The sequence below is a fragment of the Phaethon lepturus genome, unplaced genomic scaffold, assembly GCF_000687285.1.
Source record: "Phaethon lepturus isolate BGI_N335 unplaced genomic scaffold, ASM68728v1 scaffold10219, whole genome shotgun sequence".
NCBI classification, from domain to species: domain Eukaryota; kingdom Metazoa; phylum Chordata; class Aves; order Phaethontiformes; family Phaethontidae; genus Phaethon; species Phaethon lepturus.
Genome location: NW_010562746.1, coordinates 91677 through 105127, shown reverse-complemented (window position 1 = coordinate 105127; position 13451 = coordinate 91677). Strand labels below are relative to the sequence as shown.

The 13451-nt window shown below is 51.5% G+C and overlaps 1 protein-coding gene across 1 annotated transcript in view; it reads left to right on the top strand.

The window, feature by feature from the left end:
• The first annotated feature begins 1027 nt into the window (after nucleotides 1–1027).
• Nucleotides 1028–13451, top strand: part of MARCH4 (membrane-associated ring finger (C3HC4) 4, E3 ubiquitin protein ligase) — a 34477-nt gene continuing 22053 nt past the window's right edge. Inside the window, exons 1-2 of the mRNA XM_010294376.1 lie at nucleotides 1028–1084; nucleotides 5116–5271. Coding sequence (XP_010292678.1) covers nucleotides 1028–1084; nucleotides 5116–5271 — 213 coding nt within the window. The remainder of the gene's footprint in view (nucleotides 1085–5115; nucleotides 5272–13451) is intronic.

The following is a 13451-nucleotide window of genomic DNA, read 5'->3' as shown; positions in this document are numbered from 1 at the left end:
CCCCCCAAGGAAAGTCTCTTGGCAAATCATTGCTGACACAGAGATTGGGGTCAGTGCCTGGGCACCTGGGCAGATGCCACCCCACCGCAGAGCCCTCTGCATAACCATGCCCTGTGCTGTCCCAACACCGCGGGAGATGCAAGCCCACTGACTCCTTGCTGGGTCCACACTCTGCATCAGTCTCCCAAAATGCTGGAGAATTTCATGCAATACACATATTCATAGGTGCTTATTATGTGTCCCTTGTTGCCTGTTGCTGGCTGGCACACAGGAGGATACTCAGAAAGCGGCTGAGATGCTGGTAGTTATGTGTGTGTTTAGTTTGAAAGGATGGAGGGGCAGTTCCTGTAAGTGTGTGTGAAGACAGAGTGATCATTAGTACATGTTTATTGAAGTTTACCAGCTCTGTAACAATGGGTTTCTCTTGGCCATTTGACTTAATTCCTCTGTAATTATGTTCCTAATATAGAAATCATTTGGCATTTATTTGCCATAATAAAACTTCCCATTGCATTTAAATTCGATGTGAAGATCTAGGTGTATTTAGGGGACTCAGTTGAAGACCTGAAATTAAATATTTCTGGTCTCCTTTACCAAACAAGACAAACTCAGATAAATGCTGCCAGTCAGATCCATGCGTGCAGCTACTCCTGTGAGCAGTGGCAGCTGCATGTGCATACCCAGAGAGAGATGGTAGCCCTCGTGGCATGGACAACTCTTTTAGCTTCTTCTCACTGCCCTGCTGTGGCCTGGGGCACTGGTCCTGGGCATGGTGCTAATGACCGATGCTGCTTTGTACACCTGAGCAGGGAAAACACACAGCTGAGGAAAAGCTGCAGGTGTTAAGATCAACATCAGCCGTCCCGGTTTGCTGTACACCTTGCACTGGTTTTCAAATCGTTTGCTTTAGCAGCTGTGGTAGGAGGATGTTGCTAATGTGGCTCTTTCTAGCTGAGCTGGTGCTCAGGAGCAGCCCAGGCAGCAGACACAGGTCAGCACAGCTGGAGCTGGGAGACCCCGGGAGACCATGACCTGGCCCAATGACACCATCGTCCCCAGGCCTGCCATGTTCAAAGGAGACCGGGTGGGCGAATTTGCTGTAGTTAATCTATAGTTAAAACACATCCCATGACCGCCTGCTGGTGGGTGAGCAGCTGCAGCTCTGGTAGCAATGTGTGAATGGGCTCCCAGCACTGGTAAATGACGGACGAAACAGCTGGGAAAAACACCGACACCAGCATGCAACGGGGGTGATGCTGCTCCTGACGTTGTTATTTTCTCCCTAGACAGACTGAGCATCAGAAACGTGCGCTGGCAATAATTTTTTTCCCATCCTTTCTCAGAATTCCTCCCAGTAGGCTTAAAGTAGCAGGGCCCAGATAATCATTAACCACTTTGGCGTGCTGCAACGGGCACAGATCGGGAATTCATAAGGAGAGGATAGAGCTGGAACAGACCTGCACTCCCAGTTCGTCTCCAGCAGTATTGTCCTCCTCAGGGTAAAGCCAGTTCAGCCTGGCCTTGCCACCGCTGCCCCTAGAGACACGCTCCCATCACAGCCAGAAACAGGGAAGAATATTATACATAATTGCTTAATATATTACCCTTCCCAGAAGTAGAGTAATAATATATAGAGAAGAGTATTTCATCCATACGTTGAGAAGCTTATGGCTGAAGCCAGAGCCACCCTTCCCTTTTTGTTAACTCTGGGTTTCCACCTTTGACATGAACTCTAATTTAGACTTGGATACCAACAACAACAACAAAAAAGGTGGGTGCCCTGAGTCCTAAGCTCACTTGGTTGTTTCAGGGGAACAAGATGGTACTGAGCAAGCTGAAGATGAAGCTTGCTGCCGGGGAGCATTTCTCCACTAGTTGCTGATAAAGCAGAAATGCTGCTTAGGCTGATCCGAGCGACGGACTGTAACTCTAAAAAGGAAAATCGCAAAAACAAGCGTTGGGAAGTGACCTTTCAACGGGTCTTTGGAGAGCAGTTCCCCCAACGGAATTGGTGGGAACACTGTAGCTTCAAGCACTGGAGAATACGTTGTGCAGAGAGGTCTCCGACAAACCTACAGAAATGGGCATGGGGATTTAATTTCTATCCCTAATTGCTGTGATCTGCACCCCACTTTGGGCTCGTTTTTGTGTGTGTGCAGCTTTTAGCAGAGGTCTCCGCACAGCGAATCCTTCGTGCGTATCGCAGCCAAGGGACTGCGCCTGAGCTCGCTGTACAGCCCGTGATGAGACTCTTTCTCCTTTGCTGTACGAAGGATTTATCCCTTTAATATGCCCCTGGTGTTTATTTTTCTGCTGGTACAGGCGCCCGTGTGCACGTGTGTGCATACGGCAGTGTTTTATGAATGTCTGCTGCGGACAGAATGGGGCTTCGCAGTATGCAAAAGCAGCTGTGTGCCACACGCAAGGCTGTAATATTTCACAGGGCTGAAGAAAATTAGGTTTTTGCTAGAGTTGCAAAAATCAAGAAACTGGGGGTTTCATCTCCACGGTTGAGTCCTGAGCTCTGGCAGGAGCCAGCAGGACTGTCTGGGTTGGAGCATCCCCATTAGGAAAGGGGGACTGGGTCCCCGCAGCAGTGGAGGATGTTTATGGACAACTCTTGGTTCTGAAGAGACAAGCTCAGATTTTTTAGACTTGTTTATTACAGAGCCCAAGAAGCCAACACGAGTCCAGGGTATAGCTACAGTTTTTGTCCTCTGCTGTTGCCTGGAGGTTGTTGCTGTTTGTTTCTGCTCTGTTCTGCCCTGTTCCTGATCCCTCATCACCGGTGCCTCCAGCTGTTGGTTAGACGAAACCCAGTTGGTGGGTTTCTGAGCCCTTCAGATAACCCCAGTGTGCGGCGAGGTGGAAAGGCAGGGGTGCTGCAGAGCTGGGAGGTTTCTGCATTACCTGCTTGGTGCTGGGATCACACTGGTGCGCTGGAGGGGTGAAGCTGCTGAGAAAATAAAGCAGCAGGGACTGAGAGGAGGAGGGTAGACCAGATGCACGGAGCAGCGGTCCTTGCACTGGGCTGGCTCCTGGGATGGAAGAGGGGTGCAGCAGGCACAGGTTTAGCAAGCAGGGGATCAGGGGAGCTGTGCTGAGCCCCGATCCCTCCCCGCTCGCATCCTGGCTGGCAATACATGCTCCTGCGGGTTCCTTATCACACTTGTGGTCGCCCACCCAGTCCCAGCAAGGGACACCAACACGCACAGCCGAACCCGAGCCCCTCAGACTGCACCTCACACAGGGGAGTTTGAATGCCTAATGTCAGTGCTCCTTCCCACACACACCTTCCTGCCATCTAACGCTTCCTTGCTTCCCTTCTCCGGGCTTGTCCTGTCGCACCTTCCCAGGTGAAAAAGGCTCACGGATCCTACAACCCTCCTTGCTCCCCCTCTCCCTTTGCACCCCCTCCAGTGGGTGAAGAAAACCAGTGACAGGTAGAGCTGAGCCTGGTTTTGTAACGTAAACAGTTATTTACAGTTTTGCTAAAATTTCATGGAAGATGACATTTTTAGGTCACCTAGCTGAAAAAATGAAATTATTAACATGTTTGCATTAGGTTTCATAAAAAAAGTATCACTTTTGCCCAGTGTGGTGCTCAGTTCCTCAGGTCCCAAGACCTGATGTGGTACCCTGAAAGCTAAGACAGTTTCCCACCAGGCTTAGCAAGAGCAGGATCTGGTTTCCTAACCCGAGGCAGCTGGGGTGGGTGTCTTTTGCTGTGTCCAGCAGCCTCAGGTGCCAGGGTCTGTTATCCTGGTGCTCTGTCAGTGGTAATGATGGGGCTGATTTAGGGGTGTCAGAGGAAATATCCTCGCCCCAGCACTGAAAGTATGATGCCAGCCTTCCCCATCCCGTAGATATTCTCATGCTGCCTTTGAATGGTTTCAAATCTTGGAGCACAGCTACGTACACTATTGGGGTCAATACTGTGGCTTTTAAACACTAAAAGGTGGGGAGTAAAATGTAATAGCTCTGTTCTTCCCTAAATAAATGATGGCAAATGTCTGTAAAATGAGCTCCTGAGCTTGTGTGTGCCAAGAGGAATTTAGTCCCGTGGTGAGCAGGACGATAGCAGATAGATCAGAATAATATTGGGGTTTCTTGGATAGTATGTTTAAAGCTACACCAGAAACAAGGGAGCGAGCCAGGAGGTTCAGCATTTTGGCCACCACTGATAAATATCTGTGTGTCATAAGCCAGGACACAATTTGTTCTCCACCTTGCTTGCTTCTAGGGTGGAAATAGCCAGCCCTACAGGCTATCCATCAGTATGCCTCACTTTCAGGACAGACTGTCTGCGGGAAGTGGATGGGGGGTGAAATTTGAGGACCTTTTCTCTGCTGGGCTATGGGTACACAATGCCCTGGACTCAAAGCACACACCTGCCACCCACGGCCAGGCTTGTCCCTCTGGGTCCGGCAGCACTGGGAAGGAGAGTCCTGTGTCCAGCGCTGCAGACACCCACCCACCGCCTGGCACGTCCTGGCCTCAGTCCAGCTTTTTTTTGCGGGCGAAGCCAGCCGGCGCAGAGAGTCCAAGGGCCGCCACGTCTGTGTCCCCGCTCCGGCCGGCCGGGCTCGAGGACGCCACCCTGGGCTGCGCGGGACCCCAGCCCAGCAGAGGCTGTCTCGCAGCTATCCCCACCGCCGGCCTCGCTTTCTAAAGTAGGTGGCAGAGACCCAGAAGCCTGAGCAGTGAAACAGTGGCATCTGGTTGCCAACAGAGCTGTGTCCACTCGTTGTGGTCTTGTGTGGGTCCTCTGGTGTCTAGTAAGAGCTGTGCTCATCTAGCTTTTCCTTCTGCGGTGATATTAGGCATCTCTTAGCTACCCAACTGTCTCTTTGCACAAAAAATTGTAGGACCCAAGTATTTGAGACCGTTACATCCCTGTCAAGCTCTGTTCACATAAACCAAGAATTATTAGAGGGAAAATGGATGGAGGCAGGACGATTACCTAAGCTAAACCAGGCAAAAAAGAAAAAAGAGCAAATGGCTGGAGGATGGAGCACTTTGGCCAGCACCAGCTTCTGCCGTGCCGTGCCGTGCCGTGCCATGCTCAGGCCCTGTGGGAGGAGGGGAGCCCCGCTGATGCTGTCTCTCTTTCAGGGGGAGCTGCTGAGCCCGTGTCGATGCGACGGATCGGTGAAGTGCACGCACCAGCCATGTCTGATCAAGTGGATTAGTGAGAGAGGCTGCTGGAGCTGTGAGCTGTGTTACTACAAGTATCACGTCATTGCCATAAGCACAAAGAACCCTCTGCAGGTAAAGGTACTAGAGACATTTCAAAGTCTATTTATCCTCGCTTCTATTTTTGTTTCTGGGAGCAAGAGGATTTTACCTGTGTGGGTTTTCCTTCCCTAAGTACGTCTGAGACACTTAGAAAGGGTTGTCAGGGGCTGGTCCAAAGAGGGTCCATGTTCTGCTCGGTGGTACCGGGGGCATCCCTCGGATGTCTGCTCTTTCTGTCGTTCGACAATTCCCACATTCATTTTCCCCCTGTTGAAAAAAAACCTGGGTGACCATGACAGCGCTGTAACATCTCACAGTCCTTCAAATGTGTTCATCCACCGGAGACCGCAGGTATGCCGCTGTCACCAGGGGCAGGTGGGGACAAAGGAGTCATGGATTTGCTACAGCAGAGCACACAGTCCGTGGCACAGCAGTATATTGAGACCCCGTGTGTCTAGAGTTGTGCCATTAACTCTGATCTCCTGCTAGGCCTCCTCCGTGTTGGCATGAGGGATGGAGGAGGCGGATGGAGGGCTCTTACAGCTCTCCTCTCTGATCCTGCCATCCTTTTCACTTTACTGTGCCCCCATGATCCAATACATCCTGGCATGGCACAAGAGGTGTTGGCTGTGATGATTTGGTCTCTCCAACCCTGATTCTTGGTGGACATTTGCAGATGTACATGACACATAAAAAGCACATCCTGATGTAAGTGGCTGTGAAGGGCACCAGAGAACCCACCTTCTTTCTCTTCCAAGGTCAAAAGCACCGTGGCTTAATAAACCCCACTGCAGGCTGGTAATTTGAAATTGAGATTCAGAATGGGGAAAACTGTGTGACTGTTAAAAATGGGATAAATTATCCTTAATAGCTATTGATTTATTGTGGGGGCAACACCTGAAGATGGACTAATTGCTCTATGCCTTTGCTGAGCACCATTAGTGCCTCGGACGTATGGAAGCACATTACCTCCAGGCACTACTGCTTAATTAGCATCATCTGGACTGGAGAGACATTACAGCAGCACGCTGTGGTTTAGAGAGCAGGGCACTGTCCGTAAGGATGTGGGTCTGTCCAGCACCTGGTGGAGGGCTTTGGCTCTCTGCTGGTCGCTCTGCCCTCTAACAGGAGTGATGGTGCCCAGCTGTACGGGGGTGGGAGGGAACGCAAAGTCCTGCTTTCTCCTCCAAACTGCAGTCTCTGTGTGTCTTTTTCCATGCCTGAGGTACTAACCACAGTGAGGAAACAGGGACAGCCCTTTAGGAATCCAGACTTAAATGAAGTAGTGAAATGAGCGGGGCATCCTGGGGAAATTTTGCTGGCGGGAAGGAAAAAGACTGCCTGCTCTCTGCAAGTCCCTACAGCTTCTGATTCAATTTTCCATGTGCCGTGGGCTGAGGGATCAGCAGTTGGATCCCAAGCCCCAGACCAGGGTATTTTAATTTCTTGGCTCTAGTAACTCAGTTTCCTTCTAAGCACAGGAGGGGAGATGTGGGGAGATGTGGACAAAGCAGTGGTTGTTTATTTCTGGAAAGTTGGTCCATGGGTGCCCTAATGCTTCCTGTGTCCCGGGTCAGAGGCGCGATGCTGAGCAGTGTTGAAGGTTTGTGGGTGCAGATTTACGAGCGTGCGTGTAGCCAGCACTGCCTTTAATGAATGACCTCCAAACGCTCTATGCCTTCGGGTGGCTCAGGGCAATGGGTCAGTGACTTTCCTCCTGCTCCTCACGCAGCTAAAATTTATTAGAGCTATTCACGGACAAGCTCCCCTCCCACACACACATTCATAAGCCTGCGCAAAGGATTGCTCTTTTTTGGCTCCCCTGTTAGAACATGGCCTGATCTGCTGGCCTTTGCCGTGAACACAAAAACTGAGCGGCAGGAGCAACCGAGTTGGAGAGCTCAGCTCCAGGAGCGAGGGTCCCAGAGGACCGTGCAGACGCCAGGCTCAGAGGCTTCACGTCACTGGCTTAGACTTCACAGCACTTCTCGCAGAAGCACTGGGAGATTCGGAGGGTGGGAAGAAGCAACTGGAATGGAAAGCCACTTGGTCTGGATGTGACCATGCAGCGTGTGTGGAGTTACAGCTGCGTGCCCAGGCACCCTGTCTGGTGCCAGCACAAAGGCGCTTCTGGGAAGCAGATGCTACACTAGCACTAGTATGTGAAATCCCGTGGGAAGTGGCTGATGTACCAGGCCTGGACGTCCCGCGAGGACTAAGGTCTCTGGCCCCCTGTAGCCCGTCACCACGCACACCACGAGGGTCTCCCTCATTCCCCAGTGGCTCTCACCATCCTCTGATGCTGGGAAAGGGAGGCAGAGAGGACCTAGGGGCTGCAATGCCCTGCACTATGTGCCATAACAATGTGCAGGTGGGAAGAGCATCCTTTCTGCTTGGTCTTCACCCCATGTGTGGACAGCAGGAGCCACCTGGACATACAGCATGTCTCTAAGTAAAGCAGTAGTCCCTGGTCTTTCTTCTCAGGGTCTGCTGGCACTTCTGCCTGCCTTTATTCTTACTAGAAAGCTCTGAACTTCTCAAACAGAGGTTTTGGAGAGCAAATGCTGTAGGAAATCATGGTTGTCTGTTATTCCAGACCAACCATAATACAGGCAAGGACCATACAAACCTCACCTCCTTGTCAAATGAAGTCGGTTTGGGTGATGCTCTGAGCCTGGCTAGATTTTAACCAGCAACATGGCCCACCTATCCCCTTTGACTATCCCTGTGTCCTCTCATGCAACAGACTGCTGGAAAGCCAAACCCAGGCAGCTGGCAGGCCCTGGGCTCCTTGAAGCATGTCCAATTGGTCCAAGCAGAGCAGCACACCCAACACCCACACGTTCCCTGGGATCTGCATGTTTCTCTGCCCATTCTGACATCTGCTGCACATTTGTTGGAGTGCCTAGGAGGATGGTATGGGCCAGATGTGTGTGGAGACTTGTGGCGTGGGCAGAGAAGTTACAGCCGGGGGAACATGGTTCATGCATAATTAACACAGACTCCTTCCAGCCTCCAGGCTGTTATGATGTCTCATACCAGAGAGAGGCTTTTAGTCTGGTATTTTGGCAGAATGAATCTCTATAAATTAACGCCCCTCTCTCCCCCCATCCCCGGACTGCAGGCATTTAAGAGCAAAGGTCTTAAATGCTTTAAGCAGCCACACTGCAAACCTGCTGAGACCAGGGGATTAAAGTTGTTGGACAACATGGCAAGTGTCCTGCCAAGCAGCAGCCAGACAGCAAATGAGCAAAAATATCCCACCAGCTGTGAGCAAACAGAAAATCCAGAGCTTTTGTCCGTCTGTCCATCCGTCCATCCTCCTGCTCTCCAGTCTGCCAGTCACTGAGACAGTAGTAAGGGGCATGGAGGCTTTAAATACTCCCCTCCATTGCAATATTTGTGCAAAGCCCAGGACTTTAAAAATGCCCTGAAGACTCAGTATTTTGATAGCACTGCAGGCACTCTGGTGCTGATACATGGTGGAACAGGTACCTGCCGTGATGTGACTCTGCAGTGGATCTCATCTCTACGGTTCCTTTGTAGCCAGTCCTGAGCCACGTTCACCCTGATACTCTGGTTTTTGCAAATACAAGATCCGTTTGAACCAACCATCCCAGACCTACAACTGTCTGCAGTCTCAGGGAGTTCAACCCTGCTTTTACAGTTGTTAACTCTGACTCTGTGTCTTGTGGGTTGTTTCAGGTTCAAAGATCCTCAGGTTGGGATCCAGTTCTAGTTCTCCTCAGAATCTATTTTGATGGTGTTGATGCTCTGCTAAGAGCTGATGAGCATTGGTTTGTATGGCCCCTTCATCAGGATTCCTACATCCGCAAGAAAAGTGGCTGAGGTCCCAGGGTGTTTGAACTTCAGCCTGAGCTCCTGAGCTAAAAAGCCCGAGACAAGTTCAGTGGGGTCTCCTGCGTGTCCCAACTTGCTGTTGTCGAGTGTTGAGTACGAGCCTTGGCTGGTCCCTGCTGAGCTCCAGCTGCAGCCTGAAGCCTGCAAGCAGTGTGTGCCTGCGCCTTGTAACGGGGGCTTTCCAGGGTGCCCGGACTGTAGCCGGAGTCTGACCAGATGCTCTGGCACACAGAGGAGAGGGGGTTTCACCACTGCACGTTTCCATTGCACGGCCTTAGTGGACCCTCCTTCCTCCCTGCTGCCTTTCCAGTACCTGAATAAGCAACAGCATCTGTAAATGTACAGCAGGGAAGCTACCACAGTGGTGACATAACTTTGCTTGGTGAATTTATAAAAAGAAAAGCCATCCTCCAAAAGATAATTGAGGAGGATGGCCAGGGCCTTGGGACAGCAGCGAGGGGAGAGCCAGACCTAAGCAGTGCTGGGAATGGTCCACTCCATCCTTCTAGGAAAAACCTCTGCTTGTTTGTGATCCTGGGTCTGAAAATGAAAACGCTGACTAGCACAGCTCAGGATGTTAATGATACGTACTAAGGGGACGTGTCAGATACAGCAATAAAAATAAACTGAACTGCCTGAGGCAGGCATGGGGGAGCTCTCAGAGGAGTGTAGGGAGGCTTTTCCAGCAAGCAAGTCTTCCTAGCAAGCTGCTGCAGTAAGACATAGATACCTTCTGCAGGCAAATACCTGCCTTGGATCTGCTCGTGCAGGTGCTTGGGAACCTTTGGAGACTGCTGGTGCCAAAGAAAAGGAAATACGGATCAGGCCTTAAATACCATAGTAATGACATTATTAATCTGTCATAATACGTTAGCGGTGGGGGGGGGTTCACTCACAAGCCTCTGAGCAGAAGCACTGAAGCAAACAGGGGAACAGGTTTATCCCAAGTAGGTTATGAAACGGTGCAAGAGAACAAGAGTGACATGACTGGCAGGCACCGGTCCCTGGCTAAGGTCACCACAAATGTGAGATCTGGGCTCCTAAGGAACCCTTTCTGAAGCATCTGGGTCGCAGAGCTTTGTGATTTGGGGGAAATGGGGAAACCTGGGGGAAATCAGTCCAAGAGAGCGTGGTGTTTTGCATGTGCACATCTGGATGGTGTGCCAAAGCAGATGGCCAAGGGGGATGGTAGCAGAGGACAGACAGACAGCTCCTGAGTGAATGAGGACATTTCTTCAGAGTAGTCTGGAGGGATGGAGCCCTTTTTCCAGCGTGGGCGGCAAAACATCGCAGAGAGCTGCTTGGGCATGCTCTGAAGCCATTGTGAGCCCATTGGAGCTCACAAAGCTGCTCCTGTTATACTACAGCAGCCTTTAAGACTTTCTGGTACCATCGAGTCCTTAGTTCTGCCCTGTTCAGTGCTGACAGAGCATCTGTAGAGCTTTCTACCTGCCTAAAGGCCACATTCCGATGTGACAACCTGGATGAGCTGCTGGGTGTTAAAGATGTATTTCAGTACAGCTCAGAGGCTACCTGGGACTCAACAGTCATTATCAGCTGAGGAAAGAAGGGCTCGGGTTTAGGTGTTTCCCCACAAGGTGGGATTGCTTGACACTCTGACCTTGCTAAAGCTTGAATGTTTGAGCTGGATATTTGGAGGGAGGTGGCTGTGTCTGCATCCAGGCATTCAGACAAAGAGCTTTGGAGGTTTCCGATGTGCCGGTAAAGGGACTCTGCAGTGTTGCAGGGACCTTTCTTTGCAGCTCTACCGGTGAACTGAGGGCAATAGGGTCACCCACCAAATCCCTGGTCTGCTGGCCATAATGATGGTGGGAGAGGGTTTAGCAGAACAGGTGATTTTCGAAGGGCTGTTATGAAATCTGAAAGGCAAAGTGCTGTGATTGAGGTGGGCTACCGAGGCCACCAGTGCGGGAACGCATCCGGCCCAGCTCCTGCAGCTGAAATTCATCAGCATGTTCCACCTCCGAAAGCTCTTGGATCCTTCCGTCTGCACTCTCGCTGGGTAACATGCTTTATCCTCTCTCTCACCCCTTTTCTTCTCTCTGTGCAAACCTTATGCCCTAAGAAGTGTAGCAAAATGGAATTAAAAGATGAAAAATAACAACCCCTGTTATTGGTGGCTTGGGCTAGATGTGCCATGCTAAATTGCAATACTCAGGGTTGCCAGAGAGGAAATACAACATTTATGACTTTTTTTTTTCTAGAAAACATTAAATTCTTCTGCAAGCTAGTTATTTTCCCCAGTGATCAGCTCTGACCCATTTACCTCCTTGCCAGAGGGTAATCACACCCCAGTGCCACCTCCTGAACAGAGTCAGGACTGCTGCTGCGTGTGTCACTGTCACTTAGTGCCAGATGCCAGGGGAGAGTCTCCTACCCCCGGCACGACTGACCGGCTCCAGCCTCTTCATTATCGCCGCACAAACTTCCCAGCAGCTGCTGCCAGCTAAGCAGTGTCAGGCAGCGTCCCTGCCTCTGCTTCAGCCTCTCTGTTCCCAACCGAAGGGCTCAGGTGCTCTGAGCCACATCCCCTTTCAGAGGGTATTTACACTTAAGCCTCCCTCTCTCAGCAAAGCAGTGGTGCTAGTTGCACGTCAGGGCTAGCTGCAGAAAACAATTTCTTCTTCTCTTTTGGTCTTTAATTGCTACCTTGGAAGGACCTGTTGCCACCACAGGCCTTGCAGTGTGCCAGACAGATGGTGAGGAGCCAGTCCATTACCTCCTCGAGAGAGAGAAATGATGCAGAATGATTTGGCTGGCACGGGCACGCACGGGTCAGCGTGAGGGACCTGCAGTAAAACCTTCACACGCAGCACCAGGCTGTGCACCGGCCTCCTTGCACTCCCGACCCCTCAGCGTTTGCCAGAGTTAGTGGAAGGGGAGACAAGGTCTGGGGAAAGCTGCAGGGGTGAAAGTGCAACGCCACACATGTACCCAAACCCCCTCCCCACCACATGCCTCTAGGGCTGAAGCTCTGAGCTGATGGCACCTGTTGCCGACTTGTCCTGCATCCGCTTATGGTGCTGTTGAGGATGAAGCTGAAGAGCTGACGGGAGGCAGCAGAGCTGCTGATCCCACCCTCAGAACACAAATTTGGGGGCCGTAGGTGCTGGGTGGTCTTTGCCTCCTGGTGGACAGGAGAGGAGTGGCACAGCTATGCATGTCCTGCGGACTCCAGCACCCCTGCATCTAGCCTTGACCCTCCTGTTGCGACAGGCACCACCGAGCTTCCAGCCCTAAGGGGGCCGTTCACTACCTCAACTTCTTCATGGCACAAAGGATCCACTGGTGTGGCTGGATTTGGTGGAGGCGTGCAGTGGGTCAGGCCATAGCAGAGTGGGAATGGGCTGTTGAAGAGCTCACTGAATGGCCCCCGTGCTCGGTGTTTGCCTCCGGCTGGGCCAGCCGCTGGAGAGGATGGCAGGAAGGGGACTGGGGTTAGCTGAGCCCAGGAGCCTGGGAAGGGGGTTGGAGTTAGCTGATCACAGTCCTGCTTCAGCAGGGAACAAGCTCGCTCTCTGCTCAGCAGCATTACGGCCATCTACTCTGTGGCCAACTACGAAATAAGCTGGTACCACCCACCTAACTGATGCTGCACATCCCTGATATGATTTGAGGGCAGTCTAGCCTTGAAGGACGTAAGCCAAGGTGCAAGGCTGGCAGAAGCAGACACTTCAGCTCACCTCTTAGCCAAGCCAGGCAATGTTTTTCCAGTTGCAACCTGCAGACCTTAGCCTTGGGCTGAAGCTCTTGTCTGTTCCTCTCCAAAGGCAGCCCTCTGCAGGGCAGTGTGTTTGGTTCAGGGGTTTGGTCATCAGACTGGTAGCAATGCCATGCATGCATGTACCAGCACAAGTCATCTGTTGTCCTTCTTGCCCTTCAAGCAGGGTTCAATGGCCTCCCTACCTCCCAAAAAACACTAGTAACTCCTGGCTGGCCTGGGCATTACAGAGGGTTCCAACAACTGAACTCTCTCTCTTCTTGCCCTGCAAAAGGATGGGGGCAAGGCTTGATGGGTGACTGCTGTCCCAGGATGTGTTTGACAAACGGGCAGGGTGCTCAGGGCTTGCCAGAGGTGCTACCTCACAGGGACACTGAATTTGGGCTGAATCCAGGCTAAATATTTTCAATTCCTCTGAATCCTCTATACCTGCAGGAGGTTGAAGCACACCTTTATTTATCCTTCTGCCAGTCCCACTGAGATTTCAAGGCCATGTATCTCAGAGCTAAAGGTGGCCTATATACTTTGATGCCAGGAGAGACTGTCTCTCCCTAGCCTGTTTATGCATTTGGTTTCTGATTTGCAGAAGGGCCTATGGACCATGTCCCCA